Raw genomic sequence first — 20,254 nt, 5'->3', positions numbered from 1 at the left:
TCTCTTCCTGTCATCGCACGGAGCTCTCCCTGTCACAGGCTGCTGGTGTCAGACCTGGGCATTGTACGGCCGTTCATGAAAGCAGTGCTCTTCTGGGGATGCTGCTCCGTCCGCCCCTGTCAGTGAATGAAAAATACCGGCCATTGCATGGCCGGTATTTTTCATCCAAACTTACCGTCACAGCCCGAAATGTAGATGAAAATACCGGCTGTGCCGGTAAAATACCGGCAGGGTGGCAACCCTATCTCAGTGCATAGATGAAATGAAGTGAGGCAAGATGGCCACTGATTATATAGGGCCTGTGACATCACAGGGGTCAGTGAACACTGATAGGCTGCATCTCACATGTGATTCAGGGTCAGCCCGCCTACCTTCATTCCCACCGCTGTTTCCCACCCTCCCAAAATCCCCTGCCCCATATACTCACATGTGGATCCGCCATCTTAGGTCTCCAATAGCCTGGAACGCTGTAAAATGGAGTTTAATGAAGCAATTCGTGCAATAGAATCGTGGCGATATTCGCATTCGTTGAAAATCAAATTTTTCATGAAATTCGTAACGAATTAGGGTTTGTCAACTTCGATTCGCTCATCTCTAATTATAACATATAATTCTTCTCTATAATATAATATATCATTCTTCTCTATAATATAACATATCATTCTTCTCTATAATATAACATATTGTTCTCCTCTATAATATACATATCATTCTTCTCTATAATATAATATATCATTCTTCTCTATAATATAACATATAATTCTTCTCTATAATATAATATATCATTCTTCTCTATAATATAACATATCATTCTTCTCTATAATATAAAATATCATTCTTCTCTATAATATAACATATCGTTCTTCTCTATAATATAACATATCATTCTTCTCTATAATATAACATATTGTTCTCCTCTATAATATACATATCATTCTTCTCTATAATATAATATATCATTCTTCTCTATAATATAATATATCATTCTTCTCTATAATATAACATATCGTTCTTCTCTATAATATAATATATCATTCTTCTCTATAATATAATATATCATTCTTCTCTATAATATAATATATCATTCTTCTCTATAATATAACATATCATTCTTCTCTATAATATAATATATCATTCTTCTCTATAATATAATATATCGTTCTTCTCTATAATATAACATATCGTTCTTCTCTATAATATAATATATCATTCTTCTCTATAATATAATATATCATTCTTCTCTATAATATAATATATCATTCTTCTCTATAATATAACATATCATTCTTCTCTATAATATAATATATCATTCTTCTCTATAATATAATATATCATTCTTCTCTATAATATAATATATCATTCTTCTCTATAATATAACATATCGTTCTTCTCTATAATATAATATATCATTCTTCTCTATAATATAATATATCATTCTTCTCTATAATATAACATATCATTCTTCTCTATAATATAATATATCATTCTTCTCTATAATATAATATATCATTCTTCTCTATAATATAACATATCATTCTTCTCTATAATATAACATATCATTCTTTTATATAATATAACATATCATTCTTCTCTATAATATAATATATCATTCTTCTCTATAATATAATATATCATTCTTCTCTATAATATAACATATCATTCTTCTCTATAATATAACATCATTCTTCTCTATAATATAACATATCATTCTTCTCTATAATATAACACATCATTCTTCTCTATAATATACCATATCACTCTTCTCTATAATATAACATATCATTCTTCTCTATAATATAATATATCATTCTTCTCTATAATATAACATATAATTCTTCTCTATAATATAACACATCATTCTTCTCTATAATATAACACATCATTCTTCTCTATAATATAACACATCATTCTTCTCTATAATATAACATATTCTTCTCTGTAATATAGCATATCATTCTTCTCTATAATATAACATATCATTCTTCTCTATAATATAACATATCATTCTTCTCTATAATATAACATATCATTCTTCTCTATAATATATCATATAACATATCATTCTTCTCTATAATATAACATATCATTCTTCTCTATAATATAACATCTCATTCTTCTCTATAATATAATATATCATTCTTCTCTATAATATAACATCTCATTCTTCTCTATAATATAACATCTCATTCTTCTCTATAATATAATATATCATTCTTCTCTATAATATAATATATAATTCTTGTCACGATGCCGGCTGGCAGGAGGTGGATCCTCTGTGCCAGAGAGGGATTGGCGTGGACCGTGCTAGTGGACCGGTTCTAAGTCACTACTGGTTTTCACCAGAGCCCGCCGCAAAGCGGGATGGTCTTGCTGCGGCGGTAGTGACCAGGTCGTATCCACTAGCAACGGCTCAACCTCTCTGACTGCTGAAGATAGGCGCGGTACAAGGGAGTAGACAGAAGCAAGGTCGGACGTAGCAGAAGGTCGGGGCAGGCAGCAAGGATCGTAGTCAGGGGCAACGGCAGGAGGTCTGGAACACAGGCTAGGAACACACAAGGAAACGCTTTCACTGGCACAATGGCAACAAGATCCGGCGAGGGAGTGCAGGGGAAGTGAGGTATAAATAGGGAGTGCACAGGTGAACACACTAATTAGAACCACTGCGCCAAGCAGTGGCCCTTTAAATCGCAGAGACCCGGCGCGCGCGCGCCCTAGGGAGCGGGGCCACGCGCGCCGGGACAGGACCGACGGAGAGCGAGTCAGGTACGGGTGCCGGGGTGCGCATCGCGAGCGGGCGCCACCCGCATCGCGAATCGCATCCCGGCTGGAGGCGGTATCGCAGCGCACCGGGTCAGTGGATCTGACCGGAGCGCTGCAGTAGCGAGAGTGTAGCGAGCGCTCCGGGGAGGAGCGGGGACCCGGAGCGCTCGGCGTAACAGTACCCCCCCCCTTGGGTCTCCCCCTCTTCTTAGAGCCTGAGAACCTGAGGAGCAGACTTTTGTCTAGGATATTGTCCTCAGGTTTCCAGGATCTCTCTTCAGGACCACAACCCTCCCAATCGACCAAAAGAAAAGTTTTCCCTCTGACCTTCTTGGAGGCCAGTATCTCTTTTACAGAGAAGATGTCCGAGGAGCCGGAAACAGGAGTGGGAGAAACAAGTTTGGGAGAGAAACGGTTGATGATGAGTGGTTTAAGAAGAGAAACGTGAAAGGCATTAGGAATACGAAGAGAAGGAGGAAGAAGAAGTTTGTAAGAGACAGGATTAATCAGGCACAAAATTTTGAAAGGACCAAGATAGCGTGGTCCCAATTTGTAGCTAGGGACACGGAAGCGGACATATTTAGCGGAGAGCCATACCTTGTCTCCAGGAGAAAAAATGGGGGGAGCTCTTCTTTTCCTATCAGCAAACTTCTTCATGCGTGATGAAGCCTGTAAGAGAGAATTTTGGGTCTCTTTCCATATGGTGGAAAGATCACGAGATATTTCATCCACAGCGGGCAAACCAGAGGGCAAGGGAGTAGGGAGGGGGGGAAGAGGGTGACGGTCGTACACCACGAAAAATGGGGATTTGGAGGAAGATTCAGAGACTCTGAAGTTATACGAGAATTCGGCCCATGGTAGAAGATCTGCCCAGTCATCCTGGCGGGAGGAAACAAAATGCCGTAAATAATCACCCAGGACCTGGTTAATTCTTTCTACTTGCCCATTGGATTGAGGATGATATGCAGAAGAAAAGTTTAATTTAATCTTCAGTTGTTTACAGAGAGCCCTCCAGAATTTTGACACGAATTGGACGCCTCTATCCGAGACGATCTGCGTGGGCAACCCGTGAAGACGAAAAATATGTACAAAAAATTGTTTAGCCAACTGAGGCGCTGAAGGAAGACCAGGAAGAGGGATGAAATGTGCCATCTTGGAGAATCGATCAACGACCACCCAAACAACAGTGTTGCCACGGGATGGGGGTAAGTCTGTAATAAAGTCCATACCAATCAGAGACCAAGGTTGTTCGGGGACAGGCAGAGGATGAAGAAGACCAGCGGGCTTCTGGCGAGGAGTCTTATCCCGGGCACAGACAGTGCAGGCTCGCACAAAATCCACAACATCCGTCTCCAGAGTCGGCCACCAATAGAAACGAGAGATGAGTTGCACGGATTTCTTGATGCCCGCATGACCTGCGAGATGGGAGGAGTGACCCCATTTGAGGATTCCGAGGCGTTGGCGTGGAGAAACGAAGGTCTTCCCTGGAGGAGTTTGCCTGATGGAGGCTGGAGAAGTGGAGATCAGGCAGTCAGGGGGAATGATGTGTTGCGGAGAGAGCTCTACTTCCGAGGCATCCGAGGAACGAGAGAGAGCATCGGCCCTAATGTTCTTATCGGCAGGCCGAAAGTGAATTTCAAAATTAAATCGGGCAAAGAACAGAGACCACCTGGCCTGGCGAGGATTCAGCCGTTGGGCAGACTGGAGATAGGAGAGGTTCTTGTGATCGGTGTAAATAATAACTGGAAATCTTGATCCCTCCAACAGATGCCTCCATTCCTCAAGTGCTAATTTAATGGCTAGCAGCTCTCGATCCCCGATGGAGTAGTTCCTCTCAGCCGGAGAGAAGGTCCTAGAAAAAAACCCATAAGTAACAGCATGCCCGGAAGAATTTTTTTGTAGAAGGACCGCTCCGGCTCCTACTGAGGAGGCATCAACCTCCAATAGGAAGGGTTTAGATGGGTCAGGTCTGGAGAGCACGGGAGCCGAAGAAAAGGCAGACTTGAGCTGTTTAAAGGCGTCTTCCGCTTGAGGAGGCCATGACTTAGGATTGGCATTCTTTTTGGTTAAAGCCACGATAGGAGCCACAATGGTGGAAAAATGTGGAATAAATTGTCTGTAATAATTGGCGAACCCCAAAAAACGTTGGATAGCCCGGAGTCCGGAGGGGCGTGGCCAATCTAAGACGGCAGAGAGTTTCTCTGGATCCATTTGTAGTCCCTGGCCAGAGACCAAGTATCCTAGGAAAGGAAGAGATTGACATTCAAACAGACATTTCTCCATTTTGGCATAAAGTTGATTGTCACGAAGTCTCTGAAGAACCATGCGGACATGCTGGCGGTGTTCTTCTAGGTTGGCAGAAAAAATCAGGATATCGTCCAGATATACAACAACACAGGAATATAAGAGATCACGAAAAATTTCATTAACAAAGTCTTGGAAGACGGCAGGGGTGTTGCACAGGCCAAAGGGCATGACCAGATACTCAAAGTGTCCATCTCTAGTGTTAAATGCCGTTTTCCATTCATCCCCCTCTCTGATGCGGATGAGATTATAAGCACCTCTTAAGTCCAGTTTGGTAAAGATGTGGGCACCTTGGAGGCGATCAAAGAGTTCAGAGATGAGAGGTAGGGGGTAGCGGTTTTTTACCGTGATTTTATTAAGGCCGCGGTAGTCAATGCAAGGACGTAGGGAGCCATCTTTTTTGGACACAAAGAAAAATCCGGCTCCGGCAGGAGAGGAGGATTTGCGGATAAAGCCCTTTTTTAAATTTTCCTGGATGTACTCAGACATAGCAAGAGTCTCTGGGACAGAGAGAGGATAAATTCTGCCCCGGGGTGGAGTAGTGCCCGGGAGGAGGTCAATCGGACAGTCATAAGGCCTGTGAGGAGGTAAAGTCTCAGCTTGTTTTTTGCAAAAAACATCCGCAAAGTCCATATAGGCCTTAGGGAGACCGGTTACAGGGGGAACCACAGGGTCACGGCAGGGAGTACTGGGAACCGGTTTAAGGCAGTCCTTGGAACAAGAGGGACCCCAACTCTTGATCTCCCCAGTGGACCAATCCAGGGTTGGGGAATGGTGTTGAAGCCAGGGTAGTCCAAGGAGAATTTCGGAAGTGCAATTGGGGAGGACCAAAAACTCAATTTTCTCATGATGAGGTCCGATGCACATTAGGAGGGGCTCCGTGCGGAAACGTATGGTACAGTCCAATCTTTCATTGTTAACACAATTGATGTAGAGGGGTCTGGCGAGACTGGTCACCGGGATGTTGAACCTGTTGATGAGAGAGGCCAAAATAAAATTTCCTGCAGATCCGGAATCCAAGAAGGCCATAGTAGAGAAGGAGAAGGTAGAGGCAGATATCCGCACAGGCACAGTAAGACGTGGAGAAGCAGAGTTGACATCAAGGACTGTCTCATCTTTGTGCGGAGTCAGCGTACGTCTTTCCAGGCGGGGAGGACGGATAGGACAATCCTTCAGGAAGTGTTCGGTACCGGCACAGTACAGGCAGAGATTCTCCATGCGGCGTCGTGTCCTCTCTTGAGGTGTCAGGCGAGACCGGTCGACCTGCATAGCCTCCACGGCGGGAGGCACAGAAACGGATTGCAGGGGACCAGAGGAGAGAGGAGCCGGGGAGAAAAAACGCCTCGTGCGAACAAAGTCCATATCCTGGCGGAGCTCCTGACGCCTTTCGGAAAAACGCATGTCAATGCGAGTGGCTAGATGAATGAGTTCATGTAGGTTAGCAGGGATTTCTCGTGCGGCCAGAACATCTTTAATGTTGCTGGATAGGCCTTTTTTAAAGGTCGCGCAGAGGGCCTCATTATTCCAGGATAGTTCTGAAGCAAGAGTACGGAATTGTACGGCGTACTCGCCAACGGAAGAATTACCCTGGACCAGGTTCAACAGGGCAGTCTCAGCAGAAGAGGCTCGGGCAGGTTCCTCAAAGACACTTCGAATTTCCGAGAAGAAGGAGTGTACAGAGGCAGTGACGGGGTCATTGCGGTCCCAGAGCGGTGTAGCCCATGACAGAGCTTTTCCAGACAGAAGGCTGACTACGAAAGCCACCTTAGACCTTTCAGTAGGAAACTGGTCCGACATCATCTCCAAGTACAGGGAACATTGAGAAAGAAAGCCACGGCAAAATTTAGAGTCCCCATCAAATTTATCCGGCAAGGATAGTCGTAGGCCTGAAGCGGCCACTCGCTGTGGAGGAGGTGCAGGAGCTGGCGGAGGAGATGATTGCTGAAGCTGAGGTAGTAGCTGCTGTAGCATCACGGTCAGTTGAGACAGCTGGTGGCCTTGTTGTGCTATCTGTTGTGACTGCTGGGCGACCACCGTGGTGAGGTCGGCGACAACTGGCAGAGGAACTTCAGCGGGATCCATGGCCGGATCTACTGTCACGATGCCGGCTGGCAGGAGGTGGATCCTCTGTGCCAGAGAGGGATTGGCGTGGACCGTGCTAGTGGACCGGTTCTAAGTCACTACTGGTTTTCACCAGAGCCCGCCGCAAAGCGGGATGGTCTTGCTGCGGCGGTAGTGACCAGGTCGTATCCACTAGCAACGGCTCAACCTCTCTGACTGCTGAAGATAGGCGCGGTACAAGGGAGTAGACAGAAGCAAGGTCGGACGTAGCAGAAGGTCGGGGCAGGCAGCAAGGATCGTAGTCAGGGGCAACGGCAGGAGGTCTGGAACACAGGCTAGGAACACACAAGGAAACGCTTTCACTGGCACAATGGCAACAAGATCCGGCGAGGGAGTGCAGGGGAAGTGAGGTATAAATAGGGAGTGCACAGGTGAACACACTAATTAGAACCACTGCGCCAATCAGCGGCGCAGTGGCCCTTTAAATCGCAGAGACCCAGCGCGCACGCGCCCTAGGGAGCGGGGCCGCGCGCGCCGGGACAGGACCGACGGAGAGCGAGTCAGGTACGGGAGCCGGGGTGCGCATCGCGAGCGGGCGCCACCCGCATCGCGAATCGCATCCCGGCTGGAGGCGGTATCGCAGCGCACCGGGTCAGTGGATCTGACCGGAGCGCTGCAGTAGCGAGAGTGTAGCAAGCGCTCCGGGGAGGAGCGGGGACCCGGAGCGCTCGGCGTAACAATTCTTCTCTATAATATAATATATCATTCTTCTCTATAATATAACATATCATTCTTCTCTATAATATAATATATCATTCTTCTCTATAGTATAACATATCATTCTTCTCTATAATATAACATATCATTCTTCTATATAATATAACATATTCTTCTCTATAATATAATATATCATTCTTCTCTATAATATAATATATCATTCTTCTCTATAATATAACATGTCATTCTTCTCTATAATATAACATATCATTCTTCTCTATAATATAATATATCATTTTTCTCTATAATATAACATATCATTCTTCTCTATAATATAACATATCATTCTTCTCTATAATATAACATATCATTTTTCTCTATAATATAACATATCATTCTTCTCTATAATATAACATATCATTCTTCTCTATAATATAACATATCATTCTTCTCTATAATATAACATATCATTCTTCCCTATAATATAACATATCATTCTTCCCTATAATATAACTGTTCTGTCCTCGCTACACGTTACCCTGTGGTGTGTGTAGTCTGACATGCAGATAAACCGCCCTATTCTTCAATAGCCAAGACTGTATGGTGAAGTCTGTAGATTTATTGAGTCATAGGTAATAAGCACGCGGTGAAACTAGAAAACAATAGAGCAGAAAACATGAATAAACACATGTTCATATACAACTAACATATCAGCATATCAGCATTACAACATATCAGCATTACAACATATCTGAAACATAGCATGTAATAACATGGATGACATGTAGAGAGCTGGTCTGCTAATTACAACTTAAGACAGTGCAGCTGCTGCTCTGGAACATAAGAGTCTGTGTAGCTGGAAGAAGCTGTGGCTGAGAAATACTGTAGGGCAAGTCCATAAGCTTACCAGCGATGCTGCCACATGGGGCAATGGAGTATGTAGTCTCTCTCTTCTTAGCACAGTCTGTAATGGAGTTCTTCCTCCCAAGATGCTTCACTTCACTGAGGAGGGATGGAAGGAGCAGAGGGACAAATCACTGAAAGGCAAAGTCAGCCACTAGATGGAGTGCCTGTGTAATCAGGCTCACTTTACAGTACATAAAGATGCTGGAGGCATGACACTCCCCGCTTGGTATCCGTGGATGCCACCAATTTAGTCTTCAGAAGATAGAAGCAAAATTAGTTCAGATATTGGTCTGAGAAACAACTTGGATTCACTTCCTTTTGCTATCTTCACTTCTACTTTGCGAACATGTCCATCTTCACTAGGGAATATTTTGGTGACTAAGCCAAGAGGCCAATGGTTTCTTTGAACTTGACAGTCTTTTACAAGAACAATGTCACCATCTTTTAGGTTAGGTTTGGTGATTTGCCATTTGTTCCGTGGTTGCAATGTAGATAAATATTGTTTACGCCATCTGTCCCAGAAGGTATTTGCAAGGCTTTGCACTTGTCTCCATTGACGTTTATACAAATCTTTGGAATCGAATTCTCCTGGAGGAGCATTGAATGTCCCTGTTTTTTGAGTAAGCAAAGTGGCAGGAGTTAATAAGAGAGGTTCCTCTGGATCACTAGGGACTGGGGTGAGAGGTCTTGCATTTACTATAGCTACAATTTCTGCCATAAAGGTAATTAGACTTTCATGGGTGAGTCTTGTTGTGCCCATCTGTAGAAAAATAGAGTCAAGAATTCTTCGAACTATGCCGATCATTCTTTCCCAGGATCCTCCCATATGAGAAGAGTGCGGTGGGTTGAATGTCCATATGCAACTTTGGTTACTCAAGAATTTTTCAACACTTTTGTAGTCCACATTTGAAAGAATTTTTAATTCTTTGGCTGCTCCAACAAAGTTAGTACCTCTGTCTGAACGAATGTGTTTGACAGGGCCTCGGATAGCAATAAAACGCCTGAGAGCATTAATGAAGCTTGAGGTGTCTAGGGACTCAATAACTTCTATATGAATAGCTCTGATAGACATACAGGTAAATAGAACTGCCCATCGCTTACTGTTAGCCTGACCGCCTCTAGTACGTACAGTGGTGATTGACCAAGGTCCAAAAACATCAAGGCCAACATTGGTGAAAGGAGGTTCTGTGTCAAGCCTGTCTGCTGGTAGATTAGCCATCTTTTGTGTTTGATTTAGACCCCGAAGTTTGCGACAGGTGACACATTTAAAGATGATACTGCTGATGAGCCTTTTTGCACCGATAATCCATAGGCCAGCAACTCTTAAAGCACCTTCTGTAAATAGTCTTCCTTGATGTCTGACCTCATTGTGGTAATGGTTCACGAGTAAAGCAGCAATATGGCAATAACCAGGGATTATAAGAGGGCTTTTCTCTTTGTACTCCAGCTTTGCTTCCTTAAGTCGGCCTCCTACTCTCAGTAGGCCATTGCTATCAATGAATGGGTCAAGCTTACTCAATACACTGTCCTTAGGTAATGGTCTCTTGTTGGTGAGGCTCTCGATCTCTCTAGAGTAGGCTTCTTGTTGAACAGTATAGATAATGTGATTTCTTGAATGTTCCAGGTCTGATACTGCATAGACCTTTGTACAGTGATGCCAGCCTTTACATTCATTTAGACTAGAAGTTCTCATACTACTGAATGAGCAAGTTATGTGAGTTAAACAGGTAATAGCTCGAACAAGTGACTTCCAGGTTGAAAATCGTTTGAATCTCTGAGATCCGAGTTGGTTATCTGAGGTTGTTGTGGGGAGTGTAGACACCTGAGGGCGGATTTCAACATCCAACTCTGCACCCACTAATTCAAAGTCTTTCACGGTAGCTTGCTCTGGGTTGTACAAGAATTTTGGTCCTGAAAACCACGTAGTGTTATTCAAATGATTAGCAGCAACGGCTCTAGTAGCATGATCAGCAGGGTTCTGGTCTGTAGGTACATAGTGCCACTGCTTTGGATGGACAGATCTCCTAATCCGTAACACTCTGTTGTTAACATATACATAGAATCTTCTGGTTTCATTGTAGATATAACCTAAGACCACCTTACTGTCTGTGTAGAATGCAACATCTTTTAGGTCAATGTTCTATTCAGATGTAATTAATTCAGCTACCTCAACAGCTAGTACAGCAGCACATAGTTCTAGTCTGGGTACAGTGTGCTCAGGGTATGGTGCAAGTTTGGTTTTACCCATGACAAATCCGACATGGCATTGTCCTTTAGAGTCCATGGTTTTAATATAGGCCACAGCAGCAATTGCCTTGACAGAAGCATCTGAAAATATGTAGAGTTTTTGGCTTTGTATTTCTGTAGAAGGCACTGGTGCATAGGGTCTAGCTACATTGAGTTTAGATAAAGCTGTAAGAGAGTTTTTCCACTCTTCCCACTGAATCCTTTGATCGGCTGGTAAAGGTGTGTCCCAGTCAGATGTTTCACGGGTTAAGTTTCTGAGTAGGGCTTTACCTTGAATTGTAACAGGAGCTGCAAACCCCAAGGGATCATACAAGCTATTTATGGTGGACAGAACACCTCTACGTGTGAAGGGCTTTTCCTCCTTGCTGGCTTGGAAGATGAATGTGTCCGATTTTAGATTCCAGAGATGTCCAAGGCTGCGTTGTACTGGCATAGGGTCAGTCCCTAAGTCCAGGTCTTTCAAATCACTACAGCGATCCTGAGATGGAAAGGCCTCTATTAGTTCTTGACTATTGGAGGCTATTTTGTGAAGCCTGAGGTTTGAGTAGGCAAGCATTTCTTGAGCTCTCCTGAGGAGATTAATAGCAGTCTCATTTGAAGGCATAGCTTTTAGGCAGTCATCAACATAGAAGTCCTTTTCTACGAATTTTCTGACATCTGATCCATATTCCGCCTCACCTTCTTGAGCAGACCTTTTGAGTCCATAAATTGCAACTGATGGCGAAGGACTGTTGCCAAAGATGTGCACTCTCATACGATACTCTATAACTTCTTTAGAAAGATCATTGTCTCTGTACCAGAGAAATCTTAAGAAATTCCTGTCTTCCTTTTTGACAAGGAAACAATGAAACATTTGTTGAATGTCAGCGGTGAAGGCAATAGAATCATTGCGGAAGCGCATGAGTACTCCCATAAGTTTGTTGTTCAGGTCTGGACCTGTCAAGAGAACATCATTTAAAGAGACACCCTCAAACTTGGCACTAGAGTCAAACACCACCCTGATTTGGCCTGGTTTCTTTGGGTGGTATACTCCAAACATTGGTAGGTACCAGCATTCCTCAAAGTCTTTGAGTTTGGGAGCTATCTCTGCATGGCCATTTTCAAATATCTTTTTCATGAAGGTGAAGAAGTGGTTTCTCATTTCTTGTTTCCTCTGCAGGTTGTGCTTGAGAGAAGAGAAACGTTTTAGAGCTTGCTCTCTGTTATTAGGCAGGCGTTGTCTGGGACTCCTGAATGGAAGAGGTGCGACCCAGCTGTTAGTTTCATCTTTAACAAATCCATTGTGCATTATGTCTAAAAACAACTTGTCCTCTATTGACATTGCCACTTGATTATCCTTCGTTGTTCTCTGAAATACTGTACAACCTAACTGATCTTCATAAATGTTAGATGCTGCATGGCTGTCACACGGAAGATCTGTATAGGTGCAGAGCAGTTGGTTGCAGTATGGCAATTCTTTGACATGAAAGTTGTTGTTGCATGGTTGGAAAAGAGAAGGTCGACCATTGTCTAGCATATTGGTGAGCATGCTGGTCACAGAGGTGGGAGTGTGCATGCGTCCCAAGCATACATCTCCTATTATGACCCATCCTAGGTCTAGCTTTTGGGCATAGGGAGCATTATTGGGACCATTAATATGACGTCTCACCTTGTGTACTTGTAAAATATCTCTCCCAAGAAGTAGGATTATCTGTGCCTGATGATCAAGTTCTGGTATAAGATGTGCCATGCTCTTTAGGTGTGAATGATAGCTTGCTACCTCTCTTGTAGGAATTTCAGATCTGTTGTCAGGAATTTGGTTGCACTCAATTATGGTAGGCAAGGGAAGGCAAGTCTGTCCATCTAAGGATTCAATTTGGTAGCCGGTGGCCTTCCTCCCCATTGTGGATGTGGTACCTGCACAGGTTTTTAAGGAGTATGGAGTGCTTGGTCCTTGAGTTTTGAAGATGTCAAAGAATGTTGATCTGGCTAAGGATCTATTACTCTGATCATCCAGTATAGCATACAGTTTTACAGCTTTGTCTTTTTGGCCTTTTGGGTAGACTCTGACTAGACAGATTTTAGAGCAGGATCTGCTGCCTAATGTCCCTTTGCACACTTCTGTGCATTGTGAAGTGACCTCTGGTGAAGCTATAGCAGTGTTTCCTTTCTCCCCGCCATGCTCAGTGTCACTTGAAGCGCTCTGTGAAGCCCATGGTGCTGGACCAGGGTGTAAAGCTGTGTTGTGATCTGTGGTGTCACATTCTGTGCATTTTACACTGACCTTGCAATCCTTGGCAAAATGAGATGTTGATCCACAGCACTTGTAACAGATGCCATTCTCTTTCAGGAATCTTTTGCGGTCTTCAACTGGTTTCTCTCTGAAGGCTCTACATTTTAGGAGAGGATGAGGCTTTTGATGTATGGGACACTGCTTGCTTGGATCCCGTGCCTTTACCTCTGCTTGGCTTGCCGGCCTGTGAATAAAATCTGGAGGAGAAACATTAGTCTTGTGTACTGCCACTGAGGTTTTGCGGGAATTGAGAACTGGAGTGGCACATGACAATGTAAGATCAAAACTAGGGTCATTTCTTATCTTTGCTTGATTATGCACAAAATCAACAAAAACAGAGAATGGAGGAAATGGGACATTATGTTTATATTTATATGTGGAACCATGGGTAATCCACTTCTCTTGTAGGTTGAAGGGTAGTTTTTGAACTAAAGGGTTGACACCTCTTGCTGTGTCAAGGTATGCAAGTCCTTGTAAGTCCCCTTCAGATTTGGCAACTTGAAGTTCCATTAGTAAGTCACTAAGTTCTCTGAGTTTCTGATAGCCTTTGTTGGTTATCCTGGGAAAGTCCTCAATTCTTTTGTAGAGGGCACTTTCTATAACCTCTGCTGAGCCATAGCACTCATCAAGTCTGCTCCAAATCATTTTAAGACCAGTCTCGGGGTAGTTTATATTGATAGCCCTGATCCTAGCTGCATGTTTGCTTGACTCTTCCCCCAGGTATTTGACCAAGAGGTCCACCTCTTCACTACATGACAGGTCTAAGTCTCTTGTGACATTCTGAAAGGAAGATCTCCAGGCTCTATAGTCTTCAGGACGATCATTGAACGTCACAATTCCTTTTGCGACTAGTTCGCGCCGTGTAAAAAACTTTGCAAAGTCCATTGTGGTCTGGTAGACAGCAGGGTATACTGGTGGTGTACTACCCTGGTAAGAATATGGGGTATGCTCATACCTGTTAGTAGTCTCTTGGTTGTGCTGGCCAGTATCATGCTGCCTTGGCGTCAGGGGAGATGCAACAGTGAGGTGATCTGGCTTGACTGCTTGACCTGTAATGAGGTTATTACCAGCCGAGTTGTTCTCTTGCTTGTAGTTGACCCAGGATGGCACTTCATGCTGTACTGGGCCTATTTCACTTATGGTACAACGTTTGGGCTTTTGTACTGGATCAGTATTGCTGTCTGAACCTGGGAGCTCATTTACATACTCTGACGTGCGTTGCAATGGATCTTGCGATTTAAGCTTCATACCTGGTATGCTGTCACGCTGTAGTGTTTCAGGATACTCTATAGCCTCTAAGAACTCTGCTTCAGCAATGGTGGCTGCAGCCTCCTTTTCTGCAGCGAGTTTCTCTAATGTTGCTTCTAGCCTTGCCTTCTCTATTTTTATTTGCATTTCTTGCTCAGCGAATGCTGCTCGCGTTTTAGCTGCTTCAGCTTTTGCGCGGGCAATGGCCACTGCACTGCTAATAGATGAAGCTTTTGTGGAGACAGAAGCAACAGATCTGGATTTGTGTGAAGATTTCTGAGACATTGTGCCTTTAAGAAGATGCTTGTCTGTGCAGAGAGTGCTGTATATCTGTGAGCAGGTAGCTGCACTATAGCAGGTCTCTGTGTCTTGTATCCCACTGGCTGGGTAGCCGCTGTTTCACTGTTCTGTCCTCGCTACACATTACCCTGTGGTGTGTGTAGTCTGACATGCAGATAAACCGCCCTATTCTTCAATAGCCAAGACTGTATGGTGAAGTCTGTAGATTTATTGAGTCATAGGTAATAAGCACGCGGTGAAACTAGAAAACAATAGAGCAGAAAACATGAATAAACACATGTTCATATACAACTAACATATCAGCATATCAGCATTACAACATATCAGCATTACAACATATCTGAAACATAGCATGTAATAACATGGATGACATGTAGAGAGCTGGTCTGCTAATTACAACTTAAGACAGTGCAGCTGCTGCTCTGGAACATAAGAGTCTGTGTAGCTGGAAGAAGCTGTGGCTGAGAAATACTGTAGGGCAAGTCCATAAGCTTACCAGCGATGCTGCCACATGGGGCAATGGAGTATGTAGTCTCTCTCTTCTTAGCACAGTCTGTAATGGAGTTCTTCCTCCCAAGATGCTTCACTTCACTGAGGAGGGATGGAAGGAGCAGAGGGACAAATCACTGAAAGGCAAAGTCAGCCACTAGATGGAGTGCCTGTGTAATCAGGCTCACTTTACAGTACATAAAGATGCTGGAGGCATGACAAGAACACATCATTCTTCTCTATAATATAACATATCATTCCTCTCTATAATATAACATATCATTCTTCTCTATAATATAACATATCATTCCTCTCTATAATATAACATATCATTCTTCTCTATAATATAACATATCATTCTTCTCTATAATATAACATATCATTCTTCTCTATAATATAACATATCATTCTTCTCTATAATATAACATATCATTCTTCTCTATAATATAACATATCATTCTTCCCTATAATATAACATATAATTCTTCTCTATAATATAACATATCATTCTTCTCTATAATATAACATATCATTCTTCTCTATAATATAACATATCATTATTCTCTATAATATAACATATCATTCTTCTCTATAATATAACATATCATTCTTCTCTATAATATAACATATCATTCTTCTCTATAATATAACATATCATTCTTCTCTATAATATAACATATCATTCTTCTCTATAATATAACATATCATTCTTCCCTATAATATAACACATCATTCTTCCCTATAATATAACACATCATTCTTCTCTATAATATAACATATCATTCCTCTCTATAATATAACATATCATTCTTCTCTATAATATAATATATCATTCTTCTCTATAATATAACACATCATTCTTCTCTATAATATAACACATCATTCTTCTCTATAATATAACATATCATTCCTCTCTATAATATAACATATCATTCTTCTCTATAATATAATATATCATTCTTCTCTATAATATAACATATCATTCTTCTCTATAATATAACATATCATTCTTCTCTATAATATAACATATCATTCTTCTCTATAGTATAACATATCATTCTTCTCTATAATATAACATATCATTCTTCTTTATAATATAATATATCATTCTTCTCTATAATATAATATATCATTCTTCTCTATAATATAACATATCATTCTTCTCTATAATATAACACATCATTCTTCTCTATAATATAACATATCATTCCTCTCTATAATATAACATATCATTCTTCTCTATAATATAATATATCATTCTTCTCTATAATATAACATATCATTCTTCTCTATAATATAACATATCATTCTTCTCTATAATATAACATATCATTCTTCTCTATAATATAACATATCATTCTTCTCTATAATATAACACATCATTTTTCTCTATAGTATAACATATCATTCTTCTCTATAATATAACATATCATTCTTCTTTATAACATAATATATCATTCTTCTCTATAATATAATATATCATTCTTCTCTATAATATAACATATCATTCTTCTCTATAATATAACATCATTCTTCTCTATAATATAACATATCATTCTTCTCTATAATATAACACATCATTCTTCTCTATAATATAACATCATTCTTCTCTATAATATAACATATCATTCTTCTCTATAATATAATATATCATTCTTCTCTATAATATAATATATCATTCTTCTCTATAATATAACATATCATTCTTCTCTATAATATAACATCATTCTTCTCTATAATATAACATATCATTCTTCTCTATAATATAACACATCATTCTTCTCTATAATATAACATCATTCTTCTCTATAATATAACATATCATTCTTCTCTATAATATAACATATTATTCTTTTCTATAATATATCATATCATTCTTCTCTATAATATAACATATCATTCTTCTCTATAATATAATATATCATTCTTCTCTATAATATAATATATCATTCTTCTCTATAATATAATATAACATATCGTTCTTCTCTGTAATATAACATATGATTCCTCTCTATAATATAACATATCATTCTTCTCTATAATATAACATATCATTCTTCTCTATAATATAACACATCATTCTTCTCTATAATATAACATATTATTCTTTTCTATAATATATCATATAATTCTTCTCTATAATATAACATATCATTCTTCTCTATAATATAATATATCATTCTTCTCTATAATATAATATATCATTCTTCTCTATAATATAACATATCATTCTTCTCTATAATATAACATCATTCTTCTCTATAATATAACATATCATTCTTCTCTATAATATAACACATCATTCTTCTCTATAATATAACATCATTCTTCTCTATAATATAACATATCATTCTTCTCTATAATATAACATATTATTCTTTTCTATAATATATCATATCATTCTTCTCTATAATATAACATATCATTCTTCTCTATAATATAATATATCATTCTTCTCTATAATATAATATATCATTCTTCTCTATAATATAATATAACATATCGTTCTTCTCTGTAATATAACATATGATTCCTCTCTATAATATAACATATCATTCTTCTCTATAATATAACATATCATTCTTCTCTATAATATAACACATCATTCTTCTCTATAATATAACATATCATTCTTCTCTATAATATAACATATCATTCTTCTCTATAATATAACATATCATTCTTCTCTATAATATAATATAATATATCATTCTTCTCTGTAATATAACATATGATTCCTCTCTATAATATAACATATCATTCTTCTCTATAAGTAAATGAGGAAGAAGGTTATTGTACGGCTCTGTATCACTGTGTTACCCGCTGCTATCACTCTGCTGACAGTAATAATCTGCTATATCATCTTCTGTCACTCCTCTGATTGTAAGAATTCCAGACGTTTTCGATACAGATCCAGTGAACCGGTCTGGGACTCCTGTATATCTTTTGCTGTCTTCATATATAAGAAGATTTGGTTGTTGTCCTGATTTCTGTTGGTACCAGTGTATGTATTTGCTCGATGTACCTATACTGGATGTACATGTGACGGTGGCTGTATCTCCTGGGGACACAGAGATATAATCTGGAGATTGGGTCAGTACAATCCATCCACAGGATCCTGAGGATAAATAAGAGGAGACATGGATGTATTTCTATCATAGCTGTAATATGTCATCTGTGCTGCTGTACGTTACACTGTGTCAGTAACTCTCACCATGAATAGAGATCAGTAAGACACACAGCAGAAGCCCCTGAGAAGCCATCTTTATGTCTCTGGAGTGACAGGCACAGACTATAGAGATGTCACCTATACAATGTTTCCTATATAACAGCTGTAATCCCTGGGGAGAGGCCCCTGGGGGCCAATATACAAATATCATATGCAAATGATCTTCTACTTCTCAGTATCACAATTATTGTCTCTTTATGACAACTCCATTCAGTGAAGAGAAGATATAAGAGATCGGATAAGGAAAGAAATACAAAAATTGTGTTGTTCTGCCGGTTCACTCTCTGGTTTTGAGACTTATTTTGAGCCTCAAATAACAGTTTTTCAGGCAAAAAAATATCTAAAACTTCAGATATATTTTCAGTCTCCTTTTTATTTACTTGTAAGGTGTTTATTTAGACTCATTATTTGGCTGTTTTATGGCAATAGCTATAGTGCAAAAAAAGCTGCATTTGGTACATACCTTGCTGACAATTTTACAGAAGTAACAATTATGGCTGTAATAATATGTGTATTTACAGAGAACCATTTAACTACTGTATTCAATAGAATACAATAAGATAACTGTGGACTTTATTATGAATTAAAATGTAAATTTTTAGACCATTTTACTGCCCAAAAACTTTGTTTTGCACATAGTATATAGTATCTTATAGTACAATCAGACGAGCGGATTTACAGCGCGTATTTTGCTACGGATCCGCCGCTTAAGGACCTGTGTATGCTGCCTTTACATGTGCCTCCTCGGAGTGGCAATAGGCCACTACGAGCAGAAACACTGCAATGTGCGAGTTGCCACGCGCATGCACAGTATACTCGCGCATCGCGGCAGCTCTCGTCCTAGCTCATAGACCAGGGGGAGCGGCCGCGATGTGTGTGAGTACACTGCGCATGCGTGGCAACTCGCTTCAGTGTGTCTGCACATAGCGGCGTATTGCCGCTCCGAGCAGGCACATGTAAAGGCAACATAAAGAGGTCCTTCAGCAGCGGATCCGCAGTGTAAAATACGCTGTAAATCTGCTCGTCTGAACGTACCCTTAGTCTGTACTTTAGTACATTGGTTGCTTGCAAGATTTTTATATCATAGATAAAGTTATCTGTTGCCAATCACACAATATAATGTATTATACTAAGACATAAGACCATTAAACGAAGGCTAGGATCACAAGGCCATTGTCTCCATCCCGATATTCTCCCGTTCTAGCTGAAAAATGGACTATACAAAAAAAAGGATTAAAAACTGTTGCCAAATGAATGCAAACTGATGTATGTGTCCGTTTTTTTTAACGTATTGAAACGGACAAGTTGTATCCTGTTGCATTCGTTTTTTCCCCTTTTTATATCTGTTTTTTTATTTTAACCCCTACATAACCTTTTTCCACGCTTTACCTCCTCCTCCTTTTCCTGGGAAAGGGTTTAAAAGGGATCAACAAGCAGAGGAATTCAGTCTGGAAACTTTGAGAAGGAGAGTTGCTGCTGGTTTTTCTTACTGCCGCCAGACATAAAGGGGTATTCCAGGAAAAAACTTTTTTTTATATATCAACTGGCTCCAGAAAGTTAAACAAATCTGTTTAACTTTCTGGAGACAGTTGATATATATTAAAAAAAAAAAAAGTTTTTTTCCTGGATAACCCCTTTAATATTTGAGCATATTCACAATGTTCCCTGCACATTCTTTTTAGGTTTGATGTTCTTCAGAGGAAGATTCTGCATTGAGAATG

At 40.3% G+C, this 20,254-nt stretch overlaps 2 protein-coding genes and 1 gene segment (V, D, J or C); all 3 read right to left on the bottom strand.

Moving 5' to 3' along the window:
* The window catches only part of LOC130335539 (uncharacterized), a 125,424-nt gene extending 114,501 nt beyond the window's left edge, over positions 1-10,923 (bottom strand). The window contains exons 1-2 of the mRNA XM_056553905.1: positions 8,750-10,923; positions 8,381-8,494 (exon numbers count right to left, since the gene is read on the bottom strand). Coding sequence (XP_056409880.1) covers positions 8,996-10,441 — 1,446 coding nt within the window. The 5' untranslated portion in view covers positions 10,442-10,923 and the 3' untranslated portion in view covers positions 8,381-8,494; positions 8,750-8,995. The remainder of the gene's footprint in view (positions 1-8,380; positions 8,495-8,749) is intronic.
* On the bottom strand, positions 10,889-15,367 carry LOC130285449 (uncharacterized). The gene is made up of 2 exons (XM_056537209.1): positions 15,312-15,367; positions 10,889-15,056 (listed from the first exon to the last, which is right to left on the bottom strand). Exon 2 carries the CDS (start codon positions 14,798-14,800, stop codon positions 10,889-10,891), a length of 3,912 nt encoding a protein of 1,303 aa, XP_056393184.1. The 5' UTR covers positions 14,801-15,056; positions 15,312-15,367.
* LOC130284878 (immunoglobulin kappa variable 3-20-like) lies at positions 14,988-18,581 on the bottom strand. The segment is given in 4 exon segments: positions 14,988-15,056; positions 15,223-15,406; positions 18,125-18,422; positions 18,519-18,581. Coding segments are annotated over 4 exon segments (600 nt in total).
* Between the last annotated feature and the right edge of the window lie 1,673 nt (positions 18,582-20,254).

This window comes from Hyla sarda, chromosome 1 (assembly GCF_029499605.1).
Source record: "Hyla sarda isolate aHylSar1 chromosome 1, aHylSar1.hap1, whole genome shotgun sequence".
Classification (NCBI taxonomy): Eukaryota; Metazoa; Chordata; class Amphibia; order Anura; family Hylidae; genus Hyla; species Hyla sarda.
This window is presented reverse-complemented; position numbering and strand designations above follow the sequence as displayed.